Raw genomic sequence first — 15,444 nt, 5'->3', positions numbered from 1 at the left:
TACCTCTAACTTTTTAACTTAAAGCCTTTTAGCAAAGAATTTAATATGGTCCCGCATGGATGATTTTTGCACAAGTTGGAATGTATTAGGATTATGAGCAAGATCCTAAGGTGATTTGAGAGATGGCTGAAGGACAGGAGGCAGAGGATTGTTTTAAAATGTTACTTGTTAGATCAAACTAGGGTTTATTAGTGGAGTCCAACAAATTTTGGTGCTCAGGTGACTCTTCTTTCTGATTTTCTTAAATGATATTGATGAGGGAATAAAGATTATGATGTTGAAATTTGTAGTTTATATGAAAATCACGGGACCAGTTAAAGGCTAAGTTCATTCATTCAAATGATTTAGATAGGATTTGTGGATGATCAGAAAAATTAGTTATGTTTTCATTCTGCCAAATATAAAGATATTTGAGAAATAACAACTCAATAATATGAAGGAGTTTTCTTATGCATGGGTTAATTCACACACGTCTTTTATACTACTAAGGTAGTTTTAATGCATCATTTTAATTATATCTCATATTGTGAATACCTTCACGAGTTTCCATAGTATTGCACTACCTCGAATAAGTAATGCTTCACCTATGGAGAAGACTATCGTTACTTATTCTCGGTGGATATCACCACCCAGAAAGCACTGTTTGAAGGCTTTTTAGCCCCTCTTTGGTGGGTGCATGGGTGAGTACCCTAGTATTGCAGTAGTGATAACCCAGTTATGAAGTATAACTCCACAATATGAGAGATGCCTGATAGGTGTGCATGGTTTAATCTAAAAGACATTTCTTGGCAGTCTACTACCAAGATTTATTGGTAGTAGAAATGATGTGTGTGCATTAACCCATGCATAAGGAAACTCCTTTATACTCTAAGGCTTTAGCCAAGAAATGTCTTTTAGATTTTAACTTGAGAATAGTTTGTACACTAGGTGGGGGAGGGACAGAGCTTAAGGAAGTAAATGAGGTGTTATGATACAGTCAGACATGAAGATCACTGTGTGATGTAAACAGGTTGAGAAGAAGGCACAATAACTCATCACTGATTTACCATACCTTTTTCCCCTGGGAGAAGGAGGCTATAGTCATTATACAAGTGAGCATTAGCATTAGTAGAGGCATACGATGCAAGAAAGCAAGCTTATGCAGCATCAGCCAAAAAAAAAAAAAAAAACCTCCCATTTTATCCCTCCATTCGTTCCAAATGCCTGTCCAGCTCAGCCTTAAATTTATTAAGTAATTATCTCATCTAATCCTCTTTCACATTTGATGCACCCCCTTCTTTCTAGAGTTTGCATAAGCAAAGCCACGGACATCCTCTACGACATTGCCCGCATTGCCCGGCCATACGGTTTGAAGATCAATGCTGATAAGACAAAGGCCCTGACAACAGATGGGTCGCAAGCCACCATCTATCTCGAAGGTGTCCAGATCGAGCAAGTGCAGGACTTTAAATACCTTGGGTCGCTGGTCCAGGAGAAGAAAGTTGCATCCACCATGTAAATCCACAGCAGAATTGGACAGGCAGCCACTGCGTTCGCCTCGCTCAAATGGTGTCTGTGGAAGAGGACCAACATTTCCTCAAAGACTAAAATCTGACTCTTCCGGACTTTGATCCTGCCCATTCTCCTTTACGGCTCAGAAACATGGATTTGTCTCAAGCTAGATTTAAACAAACTTGAGGTATTCCAAATGCAATGCCTGCGGAAGATTATGGGCATCTCACTTCGTGACCGCATCACTAATGATACCATCCGCACCAGATGCCAACAGCAACCAACCATTGCCGACCAAATCCAAAAGCGAAGGCTTAGATGGTTTGGCCACGTATGTAGAATGGGCACGAACAGAATACCATCCACACTCCTTTGGAGACAACGACCCACCCAATGGAGCATCCAATGGACCGCGCCTAGGAAAACGTGGGCCAAGCAAGTGGAAAATGACTTGAAGAGCCGACGTCTCGACCTTAACCAGGCCAGGACTGACGCCATGGATCGTAAAGTATGGAAGAACATCACAGAGCAAGTCCGAAACCCTGCGTCACCTACAACAGCATACTGGTTGCGTGGCCAACCGCCTCCCCCAGCTGCCAGCTAAGGACCAAGAAGAAGAAGAAGAAGAAGAAGCATAAGCAAAGAGATCTATACTGTTTTTCTTTGCATACCTTGCCAAAGATTTGTTGTAATCTGCCTTCTCTTGCCTGACCTGGGCACCTCCGTAGCCAGGTGGTCAGGAGCGGCAGTGCGTAGCACACTCTTCTTGATTAGACCGGGGTTCGAGCCCGTGACCACCAAATACGGAGGATGCGGAAAGGTCAGGGAATGACCACCGCATATCCTCGGAGCAATATGGCCTTAGTTGCTAATGCTCCTAAAAACCAAATAACAACAACTTGCCTGACCTCCTTTGTGACTCAATTAGGCTGATTTACATCTACTGTAGGCTTCTGTGTCAGCCAATAATTTATATGCATTCCATGCATTTTTCTTCTCTGCCATGAGTTTCACCATTTCATTTGACATCCATTTAGGCCTATACTTGAAAAATATTTCTTAGTTGTTATGAAAAGTCTACTAACTTCTGTGTTTAATTCCTTGAATGCTTCCCGTTTAGTATTTGCTGATAGCAGTATCATCAGTTAGTCCCACTATGGAATTTAAAAACTGTCAGAGACCACTGTAGTCTTCATGAAAGCAAAACTTTCCTTTACCCCTGATGGTAGTTACTTCTTTAAGACAATGCCAAATCAATACACTGTGATCACTGCCACCTAGTAGTTCTTTTATCTGCAGATTCTTAATGCATGAATAATTACTGATGATAATCAGATCATCAGAGTATTACTCCCTTTTGTTGCCTCTCTAAAATGTTGCTGTAGAAAACAGTCATCCAATAAATCCACAAAAGTTTTGATAGTCCATGAGTAACCAACCCACAAGTTCCAGCCAATATCTAGAAAGTTAAAATCCCCCATTATAAGACATTCTGATTTACTGGCCCACTCTTTCTCTGTACAGCTGTTCCTTGTACTCATCAGAATTATTAGGCCTATAACACACTCCTATTCTCATTTGAATTCCCAGTGCTTAAGTCACACCAAACTAACCCAACACTGCACTGGCTATCCATGACACTGAATGCACTGCTTTAGATTTTATGTGCTTCTTAACTAACAGCATAACCCTTCCTCCCTCCTATCCTGTCTGTCTTTTTATTTTTTTTTCTTTTCTGTATTTAACACCTCCCCTCTGGGTCAGGATGGGTTTCCTACTTCAGAGGTTCCCCTTACTACAACCCCTTTACAACCTTGGCAGTCACCTTCACTACTGCCTCCTCTGTTCTCTCCCTCTTTTATATCCTACTCACACTATCTCTCCCCAACTTCATTTTAATTTTTATTTTTTCTGAGCTGTTCCTGGGAAGCTGAAGTGACCCCAGGGTTCACCTTGCCAGAGTCTATTTCTTCAGGCCCCTAAGCTAAGAGGCTGGACGTACAACATACCATCACCAACTACATTAACTCTTCACAAGCATACTAACTCACACTATCTGGCCTTTACAGAGTACTGTATACATCCCAAAGTACCAGTCTTAGAATTGGGGAGAAACCCCAAGTGCTGGTAGTCAAACTACACTATACACTGTGTCCTTTCTGTATATATTGTACTTCCCATATTCAAATTTTGCACCCTTATATCTGAGTGACACTCTGTCTCTGAAATCCCAACAGTGTCTTCATTTGATGTCTTGACTAGCACTTCAGATTCATTGAATTTATTTAATATACTCCTAACAGTGTGTACATGCAAGTATACATACACCTGTTCTTACTCATAGTTACTTTGTTCTTAATCTTAGTTATCATGGATCAGTAATTCCTGTTCATTAGTTTCTTTGGCTTACCTGACTTCTTAAAGCACACATCTACATTACCTCTTTTTCCTTTCATATTTTGCCACTTTGAAACTTTGTGTAAACTAAGCCAGATGCATTGACTCATTCTGCTTATTTTGGTCATCTCTTCAATTTTTTTGAATACTTGCTGCTTTTCATACATCTCATATGCACCATTTACTACATTAAGAGAAGTGTCTGAATAATTTTGGTAGGATAGTGTGTGATATGATATGATTCATATCTCTGAATCATGTATATCTGTATATGATTTATATCTTAAAAAATATAATTCAGTTAAAATATAGTTAAATCACTAAAATATATATCAAAAATATATTTAGTCTTTCAAGGAGGAGAGGTTCCCTTTAATTTCTTTGGGGCCACTGTTGGACTACAGATTTGAAGTTGAGAAATAATGATGAGAGAACAGGTAGCAGAGGCTGTGGGCTTTTTCTTAGTATCCTATAAATAGACCTCTCAGAATTCTTTTACAGTTCTAGAAAAGTGGAGCATCCTACATAGAAATGTTCAGATTTGTTCCTTTGTTACAGAGTCTGCATAATGTGATCAGGTAGCAAAAATATCATTCAGGAATTACAAAACATGTTTTTTCCCCACTCATACTGTATGTTCATGTTTTGAATCCATCCATACTATATAAGTTCATGTTTTGAATCCAGTCGTACTATACACCAATGAGGAAAAACATTATGACCACCTACCTAATGCGATGTTGGTCCGCCACATGCAGCCAAAACAGCTCATAACCAGTGAGGCATGGATGCTACAAGATTTCTAAATGTATCTTGTGGTTAAAAAAAAAGAAAAAAAAGTTATTTGGTACCAACATGCAACCAGCAGATCCTTTAACTCCTGTAAGGTCTGTGATTGAGATCCTGCAGATTAGAGTTGCTGTTCCAACACAAACCACAGATGGGATTGATGTCTGGGGAATTTGGAGGCCAGGGCAATACCTGGAAGTCTTCCTCATTTTGCACGAACCAGTTTTGAACAATCCAGGCGGTGGGTGTGGCATGGCGCATTATCCTGCTGAAAGACGGCACTGCCAGAAGGGAAGACTGTTGCCATGAAATGGTGTACCTGGTCAGCAATGATGTTTAGGTAGGTGGTAGACATCAGAGTGCCTGGCACATGGATGACTGTGGACCCAGGGTATCCCAGCAGAACATCGCCCAAAGCATGACACCATCGCCACCGGCTTGTTTTTGTCCCACGGTGCATCCAGGCGCCATCACGTACCCGGCCGTCCACATGGGGCAACAGGAAATGTGATACATCAGACCAAACAACCTTTTTCCAATCACTCAAGGTCCAGTTTTGATGCTCACATGCTCACAGTAGGCGCTATCACCGGTGAACCGTGGTTAGCATTGGCACTCAGAGCAGCCTGTGGCTATGCAGTCCCATTTTCAGCAGCGTTTGATGTACTGTGTGTTGTGACACATTACTCCTGTCACTAGCATTCCAATTACCGGCGAGTTGTGCCACAGTCGCCCTTCTGTTGCCACGTACCATCTGGGAGAGCCTTCGCTCACCTCGAGCATCGAAAATAGTGTAACGATGAGCTGTGGTCATCCAACACCTCACCAGTGGTTTGTTGGTTTCCCCTCCTTGGACCACTTTCAGTAGGTACTAACCATGGCTGACTATGAGCACCCCACCAGCTGTGCTGTTTCAGATATGTTCTAACCGAGTCATCTGGCCATTACAATTTGGTCTTTGTCAAACTCGCTTAAGTCCGCTGCCTTTCCCATCTGAAGAACAAGAGTAACACTGATTAACAGAGCTCAGTATCAGGTATTTTTTTTACCATGTCCCAACCTGTGCACGTGCCACAGTTCACCTGCAGTTGCTTCAATTTGCATAACGACTTGCTGGTCATAATGTTTTGACTTATTGGTGTATATGCTCATGTTTTGAATCCATTCATACTATATATATTAATGTTTTGAATCCATTCATACTATATATATTAATGTTTTGAATCCATTCATACTATATATATTAATGTTTTGAATCCATTCATACTATATATATTAATGTTTTGAATCCACTCATACTATCTCCAATGCTTTTTGGGACAAAAATGGTTTGACACATTTTTCTTAAAATCTTAGCAGTGGAATTCTTGTCAATGCTGCATGACACTACAGTAAGATCACACACACTCATGTTGTTAAAAGCAATGTTGCTATGTTGTCTGACCTTAATCACTTAATTTTCTTTCTTTTTTTTTCCAAAAGAGTCATTAGTATGCAGTTTGTCCACTGTACCAGAATGAATTAATCGTGGTCTGCTTTTTCAAAATTTAGTGTGGATAACACTCATAAAATCGCAAAAAACAGTAGACATCACTTTTCTGGCTTATGTTTGGTCTTTGAATTTTTTTTTTAGACATGGAGATGTTTTATGGTGAAATTCCTTGGACTGTTTCTTGTTTTCTCGATCTTAATGATGAATCCAGGATTTATTTCCAGTCATATTATCATTTAAAAATGCATCCAACAGGTCTAATGTTTTCAGCAGTCAAAAACTCAGCAACTGCATTTTGTTTGAACTGCATATTCAAAGATACTTCCATTTAAAATAGTGTAATGTGTAAATGAACAATCATGCAGAAATGCTGTGCACATATTAACTTGAAACTATTAGCTACATGGAGAACCTAATTGGAACTTGCTATGCCACCTAGTGCTGGAGTTATGAATTAAGAGGCATTACTTTTCAGTTCACCTTCATAAAACAGGTTGAGTGGTTAATGATAAAATCTTTTAAATCAATGGATTTTTTTTTTATAATTTTCATAGCATTTGATGGTATTTCTTTGATAAAGGAATTATAACAACATGATACCCTTGACAGTGAAAATGTTTCAATGATTTTTGATGAATAAATGGTTTGTCCTTGGTGGTGACATTTTAAAGTAGTTATTAAGTAATTATCTCAGCTAATCCTCTTTCACATTTTGAATATCACTTATGATAACAGTTTTTCTATATACCCTGGAACAGGCCAATTTGAATTTCAGTTACTCCATGTTTAAAAGTATTATCTGAATACTAGCTGCAATCAACAAAAAATTTTTAAAAAAATTGTTATTTTGTTAGTTTTGATTAAGTTTTTAATCTTTTGCACTTTTATTTCTTCTTAAAGGAATAGATGTATTTTATAAATGAAAGTTTTTCATTTTATTAATGAAAGAGCTTGAAGAGATGGTTAGATTTCAGAAGCTGTATTATTATAATAGATGCTGTTATCCTAAAGTATGCAATTTTTCTTAACAGTAAAACCTTTTGAATGTTATTTGTAGAATGCATAGCTGAGAATCTTATATTCAAGCATTCAATAACTCATATAATTTAAATACAGAAAATTTCAAGAGTCACCATCCTATCATGTGTCACTTACAGTCAGTTACTTTCATCCATTTCCAGTTCATAACATCATTTACACTTTCATGCATTAATGCCAGACTGGTTTTACCTTGATTTGAAGTAATCTAAAATATACAATATTTTAAAAATATTTTATTTTAAAGATTCTAATAACTGAAATAATCCTATATCTTATATTCTTTTAGTACCAAAGTTGAAAGATTTTGACTGTATTTAATTGCTGAAAATCAAAACTGATATGAATTATTTTTTCAGCATCCAGAATAAAGCCTGACACCAGAGAACAACTGATTTCTCAACCAAAATTGTCTTTGTTTCTAATTTTTAAAAAGGTAGGTGTGTCAATACATGTGTGTGTGTGTGTGTGTGTGTACAAATATACACACATATACATGCATGCATGCATATTTCAAAAATAAATACAGTGAAGTCCGGTTATTTGGGGCAAATCTTAAAAAACAGAAACCAATCGAAAATAGCCAGGGTTTACTTCGCTTAATTGGGACAGCATGCCATTTAATCGGAGCAGGAGACTGCAGCACTGGAGATTACCCTACGATTGTCTCCGACGGTACCACGTGGTTCGGTCGAAATTCTGGAGGTCACAACCATAAAAGAATAAAAACAATTAACAGTCACCTGTTTATTGGGCTTTTCTGTTAGTGAAATCTAGCACAAATGGACAGTAAACTCGATTTTACTGAATTTGCGATAATACCGACAGCTGGGATTCTGTGGGTTATTATGGTGAAATGTGTTTACACTTCCATGAAATCTTCAATCATATAAAAAAATTAATTTTCAGATCTTCTCTTCATTCCTATTTTTAAAGCTTTGTAACTTGTTACTCCGTTCTCACTTGCGTGTATTGTGTTACTTGCAATTTATGTGTGCTGTGTTCTTTATTATTGATTGCTTATCTTTTTACTGTTTTAAATTTTAACCCCCATCCACAAATGTCAGTGAACAGAAATGTCAACTAGTTAGTATATACATATTACAGTACGTATTAATTATTCCGATTATCACGTATATTCTTCCGATTTTCACGTATCATTTAATTTTTTAATTGGTAAGGTAATAAAGGGTAAATTTGTGCTTAATATATCTTTGCTTTTATAGCCTGTGGATAATATTTCTCCTATTTTTGCTAATTAGAATTGCTGTTTAATAGAATTAAAATTCAATCACAAATAGTGAACAGTACTTTACTATGGTGAGTCCATCGTAACGTGATTTGATTGTACAGTGAACCAATTGTAAAAAAAGGGGGGTACATTGTATTTTTAACTATTTACGTGAAACTTCGGATAATTCGGGCAGCCGCTTAATCGGGCCAAAATGCACTAGTCCCAACGTGTCCCAAATAACCGGAATGGACTGTATTCCATTAGAATTATAACCACATATGTGCAGTATAAAAATGTATTGAATTTATAGTAATCAAAATTTGGTTAGAAAGTTGAACAATAAAAAAATATAGAATTAAGGCCAGTGTGCAAATATTGAATAATGTATTTTATTAATGAAAGTGCAAAATCTGTTGAAATATAGTGCTATTCAACTACTTTTACTTTTTAATGTGTTAAATGTCAGGGTTCTCTGAACTTGAGCATAGTCATATTTGTATATTTTATATAATAGTGCATTTTCTTATTTTATGATAAGACATACAGGATGTTTCGAAAGTATGCGTGAAAAGTTTAGGGGACTGTATTATAGGATCCAAAATATGAAAGGAAAAAAAAAAGTCATATAAATATGTTTAGTTCTGAATGGTTATGGGAGCTATGGCTGTATAAATTTAAGAAAACTGCTAATAAAATTTTTATAAAAAATAAAATATAAATAAAAATAAGTATACACTTACCCAGTAAAATGTTTAACTACATTAGGGTTGTATGCTTACCAGTTGAAAATTTTATTACTCTTACCCTTACTTATTTTATTTTATTTTTTATTATTTTTTTACTATTGAAAACTCAACAGCTATTTTTAACAAATCAAACAACCATGGCTGTGTAACTGTTCAGATTTGGATATATGTTTATATGACAATTTTTTCTTTCTTTTTTTGTCTCTAGAATATCCCAGAATTTGTTGCACTTTCTTTTAAAGTATTCTGCATAATTCATAATTATTGGTTGGTATACTCTATTTATCACCATACAGACTGTTTAATTAAACAATTATTAACATCTGTAATTTTTTAATCAGTGGTTCAGAAAACAACTTAATATGCTTTTCATTTTTGCATAATAATTCCAATCCCAATATAGGAAAATAAAACAAAAAAACCCATAATTCTGTACACAACACCATGCATTGTTGTTACAATAGTACTCTAATACCACAAATTGAGGGTTTAGTGTCAGACAACGTTAACTACAAAATCATTTTGTAGGAAACGTTTTTGTAATTAACCAAGAAAAAGTCATTCGACATTTTCTTGGTTTACCGGAAATGTGCTTATAGCCCAAGCTAACTTGTAAATCTTTTCCACAACTTTCACAACAAAATCTTTTGTTGTGGAAGTTGATAGCATAAATAAATTTAAGGCTGAGCTGGACAGGATTTGGAATGAACGGAGGGGTGGAATGGGAGGGTTTTTTTTGGCTGATGCTGTATAAGCTTGCTTTTTTGCATTGTATGCCTCTACTAATGCTACATTATTGTTTTGGCGTTATTGCCCCAGGAAGACACTAACTACAGCTGATGAGACAGCCCCAACAGGAATTAAGAATGCCAAGGACAGATTAACTGTGGTGGAATGTACTAATGCAGCAGGTATGCATAAGTCGAGGGTTTAATGTCAGTCAGACAACATTAACTACAAAATCATTTTGTAGTAAATGTTTTTGTAATTAACCAAGAAAAAGTCATTTGACATTTTGACATTTCTGGTTTACCAGAAATGTGCTTATAGCAGTAGTAGTAGTGGCATGTGATGCAAGAAAGCAAGTGTATGAGCTTATGCAGCATCAGCCAAAAAAAAAAAAAAAAAAATCACACCATTCCCTCCAAATGCCTGTCCAGTTCCACCTTAAATTTATTCAACCTATCAACTTCCATAACGACAGATGGAAGTTTGTTCCAGCAATTAACCACCCGCTGGCTAAAGGCAAATTTCTGCACATCTATTCTACATCTGTCCTTTCTTAATTTGAATTTATGCCCCCTTAGGTTTGTAATCTGAACAAGTGGAAGGATCCCATCAGAATTCAGCGTGCTCAACCCATTCAAAGCCTTATACACCTCAATCAGATCACTGCGCAGGTGACTAGTCTTCAGCCACTGCAATTTGCAGAACTTAAGCCTCTCTTGGTAAGAGGATCCCTTCATTCCCCTCACCAATCTTGTTGCCCTTCTCTGTACACGCTCAAGTAAATCTACATCCTTCCTAAATTATAGCCCAAGCTAACTTGTAAACTACTATAGAAATACATTTCTATGACGTGATATGCATTGGTATTTGTATAAAGTTAAACTAAAGTTATCTCAAAACAAAAGTGCAATTTTATAGTTAACATTGTCTGACACTAAGCCCTTGAAATGAGTTGAAGAAAAAGAAGGATATTATTAACCTTTAAACTGTCACTTGCCATGCGACAGATACCACTTATATTTTTGTTATTTTTTTAAATCATGGATAAAGTGAATTCTCCCATGTATCTTTCCCTTCCAACATAGTATTTTATGCTTTTGTTTCAGTTTCCTAGAGTTACAAGAGGTTTAACTGTGGTTGTTTGACATCTGACAGGTGCCATGCAACAGAACATGTAATATATCTGCACCTTGTATCCATCACTTATATATATATAATTTTTTTTTTTTCAAGGGAGATTGAAAAGCAGGAAACTGAGACAAGGGAGTTTATAATTGAAGATGAGTAAAAACATGCATACAGCACAAGAAATTTTGAATGAGGAAAAGTGAGATAAATTAATTAAATTCATAATTAATTAAACATCGTTTTCATTTCAACGTTAGTTATTTATAATAAGAAAAAATGTCTGACAGATTCCATGCAACTAAATGTGTTCCTTTTAAGAGTGTGACCACTAGAGGGTTAATGATGAAATTGAATTTCAGTGGTTCTAATTTTTAGGGAGGAGTATAGATAGTATATCAAGCACTAACTGAAAATTAAAGTATTCAGTGGCTTTTAGACTAATAATTTTATAATAAGCAGATGTTATTAAATATGAAATGTTCTTGATAATTTAGTTGAATTTAATGTTTTTCAGTTGTGGGTGTATGCAGTTTCTGTAACCCTTATATTTTGGGTTACTCTGTCAGTACTTCCAGCTGTAGTAGTCCTTGTTATACCAGAGTCACCACCAAATACTCCATTAACAGGTTAGTAAGTGAAATATATATTAAAACAAGAATGTTTTGTGAAAATAATACAGGGATTAAGTAACAGTTGAATATGAGTGCATTTTTTGGCATATGCTCTTTTGTTATTATTATTATTGTTATATTTATTTATTGCCAAATTAAGCAAGGCAATAGTTTACAAATAGTATGTCTACTTACATAACAGTGTATGTTTGTATATTTTTCAAGTTTTAAAAACAATGGACATTTTCATAAATAGTAAATTCTGGGAACAAATTGCTTACAGGGATAAAGTAATAATTTAAAAAAAAAAATCGTTTACACATGAATGGTACAAGGATAGCAATACTAGATGAAAAATGTTATATGTTAATTAAAGTAGGAAGACATATATATTTAAAATACATAGTCTACATAAAGATTTCCAAAAATAAGAGAATGCCTTGTTTTTTTTTTCTTTTATGAAAAATTTGTATTTAAAGGAAAATTATATTAGTCGACATTAGTATTAGTAACGGCCGCATGGTGCAAGAAAGCCTATGGCTTATGCTGCACCAGCCAAAAAAAAAAAAAAAAAAAAAAAATCCAAACAAAACAATGATAAAAACAAACAAAAAAAATAAATAAATAAAATAACTAAATAATAATAATAAATAAATAAAAAATAAATAAAAAGGAAATAAAACCTATCATCCTATGCACTTCCCTTACCCGAAAGTACTATCCAGATGACCTTTGAATTTCCCCAAACTGTCGGCCTCTACCATCCATGAAGGCAACTTATTCCAGTAATTTATAACTCGCTGGCTAAAATAAAACTTCCTGCAGTCCAATCTAAACCTTTCCCCCCGTAACTTGAATTTATGACCCTTAGTTCTAGCATCATTTATAATCTTGAAAATTTTGTCCTCATTCATTTTACTGATGCCTCTCAGAGCCTTAAACACTTCAATCAAATCTCCTCTAAGGTGTCTAGTTTCCAAACTCTGCAACCCACATATTCGAAGTCTTTCTTCATAAGGACGCCCTTTTGCCGATCTCACCAGGCGAGTTACCCTTCTTTGCACCCTTTCAAGAAGCTCGATGTCTTTCTTTAGGTGCGGTCTCCATAATTGAACACAGTATTCCAAGTGTGGTCTAACATAAGCCTTATATAATGGGATTATCACGTCCCTATCTCTACTTGCAAAAGTTCAATAGATCATTGATAGGACACCATGGGCCTTCCTTGCAACCTGTTTACAATGCTCAGAGAATTTCATGTCTGACCGTATCGTAACACCCAAGTCCCTTTCCTCCAGTACTGGGTTTAGTTGAACTCCACCAAGTGAATAAGTTTTTTTGGGATTACTGTTTCCCAGGTGTAATACCTTACACTTTGTTGGATTAAAGCACAGCTGCCATTTTTCTGACCATTCTTGAAGTCTATCTAGGTCTCTCTGAAGAAGCTCAGCTTGACAGTGATCATTAACTACTGTACCAATTTTAACATCAGCTGCAAATTTAGACATCACGCCCTCTATCCCTTCATCAATGTCGTTTATGAAAATTAAAAACAAAAGTGGTCCTAATACTGATCCTTGGGGAACCCCACTTCTTACATCAACCCAATATGAGGAATAGCCATTTATCACCACCCTTTGCCTCCTGCCCTGAAGCCATCCTGCTATCCATCTAAGGATTTTCCCAGTGATTCCAACCTGTTCCAGCTTATAAAGCAACGGCTCATGTGGGACTGAGTCAAAAGCTTTGCTGAAATCTAAATAAACAGTGTCGAAATTATTCCCTAAATCCAGCTTGTGAGTGACCCTTTCAAATTAGCGAATCAAAATAGCGAACCAGATTAGTTAAACATGGTTTTCCCTTTACAAAACCATGCTGAGTATCCTTGAGAATTTCAATTCGATCCAAATGATCCTGAATTCCACCCTTGATCATTGCCTCCATGATTTTCCCTACTACTGAAGTCAGACTGACAGGTCGATAATTTCCAACTTCACTTTTAGAGCCACCCTTATGTATGGGAGATACATTTGCACTTTTCCAATCCAAGGGAATCTCCCCAGAGTCTAGTGATGCTCGCATAATTAGCCTCAATGGTTCAATGCACTCGCTTGCCGCCTCTCTTAAGATTATAGGGTATATTCCATCAACTCCAGGAGCCTTACTGGTCTGTAGGCTCGAAAGTTTTTTCATTAAATAATCTCGCGAAATTTCAATATCATTAATTACATATTTTTTAACTTCACTCCCACAATTTCCCATTGCCACAAAAGGCTTTTCATTTGTAAATATCGATGCAAAATAACTGTTGAGTTCATCTGCAACGGCAGCTGGTGTATTTATTACTATCCCCTTTCCCTTACGTAAAGGTCTGATCTGGTTTGTCCTGCTTTTCTTGGCATTTATATATGTGAAGAATTCTTTATCCCCCCCTCTTTGCTCTGTTTGCTAGTGATTTCTCATAAACTGCCTTTGCCTGTCGAACCTTTTCTGTGGCTCTATTACACATCACCTTGTAGCTGTTATAGGCTTCAGTACTTTTTATTGCTCTGTAACCTTTCCATGACACCTTTTTCTGCTCAAGTAATGTGGCAACTTCACTATTCATCCAACTTGGAACCCTTCTCGTGGAGTATTTTTTTAATGGTATATACACATTCAAGGCATCTGTGATTAATGTTTTAAAAACGTACCACAGTTCAATTGTATTCATTCTCTGCGCGATATCTACCCAATTAATAGAGGCCATGTAGTACCTTAAGGCATCGTAATTTCCTTTTCTGAAATTAAAACCCATTCCTTTGCCTTTTACTTCTGCTACCTCTCTCGTCATCATCCACTGTAGAACTCCGTGATCACTTCCTGCTACTGGTTCCTCTACTGTCAGCCCTGTTATGTCATCTGATTCATGTGTGATGATGAGGTCTAGGATATTCTTTTCTCTAGTACTTTCCCTGACATGTTGATACAAATAACAGTCATCTAGTTGATTTAAAAATTTTGTTCCCCATGTCGAGTTTCCTTTCCATTTACTCCAATCAATTAGAGGCAAATTGAAATCACCCATAATAAGGCATTGATGCTTACCTGCCCATTCCATTTGCATGTAGAGGCTTTTGTCATAATCTTCACAATCACCTGGTCTGTAGATTACTCCTACTCACATTATAGCTTTGTTTCCAACTATCTCACACCATACAGACTCTATACTAGCAAGTGAAATGTCTGAATCCGGGAAAGCTATTGTCGCACTCAGGCTGCTTCTGATAAGAAGCATCACCCCACCACCCCTTCTATCTAACCTATCCTTCCTAATTAGCATTAGTATGGCATATAATGCAAGAAAGAAAGCTTATATAGCATCAACCACAATTTGCAAAACTTAGTTCTGCTCACAAATCTCATTGCCCTTCTCTGCACTCATTCCAGCAGCTCTACATCTTTCCTAAAGTGAGGCTTCCAGATCTGCATATAGTACTCAAGGTGCAGTCTGACCATTGCCTTATACAAGGGGACAATCACCGCATTATCTCTGCTAGCAAAATTCCTATATATCGTTGACAAGACACTATGAGCTACTCTTGCAATCTTTTTGCACTGTACAGAAAACTTCATTTCTGACTGCACAGAAATGTTTTTCATTCTCCACTACCCTGAGTGTAGTACCACCCAGTTGATATGGTACTCTAGAGCTACTGCTACCCATATGCAGTACTTTATATTTGTCAATGTTAAACTTCAGTTGCCACCTTTCAGCCCATCTGCTCAACTTTTCCAGATCCTGTAGCA

The 15,444-nt window shown here is 36.5% G+C and overlaps 1 protein-coding gene across 3 annotated transcripts in view; it reads left to right on the top strand.

The window, feature by feature from the left end:
* Positions 1-15,444, top strand: part of LOC150077018 (equilibrative nucleoside transporter 2-like) — a 140,523-nt gene that overhangs the window by 95,556 nt on the left and 29,523 nt on the right. For all 3 annotated transcript variants that reach the window (XM_090385623.1, XM_090385621.1, XM_090385622.1), the window contains exons 10-11: positions 7,567-7,643; positions 11,559-11,670. In XM_090385623.1, the coding sequence (XP_090241749.1) occupies positions 7,567-7,643; positions 11,559-11,670 (189 nt within the window). The remainder of the gene's footprint in view (positions 1-7,566; positions 7,644-11,558; positions 11,671-15,444) is intronic.

The sequence above is a fragment of the Mastigoproctus giganteus genome, chromosome 12 (genome assembly GCF_048544385.1).
Source record: "Mastigoproctus giganteus isolate SK-2022 chromosome 12, ASM4854438v1, whole genome shotgun sequence".
In the NCBI taxonomy this organism is placed as follows: domain Eukaryota; kingdom Metazoa; phylum Arthropoda; class Arachnida; order Uropygi; family Thelyphonidae; genus Mastigoproctus; species Mastigoproctus giganteus.
This window is presented reverse-complemented; position numbering and strand designations above follow the sequence as displayed.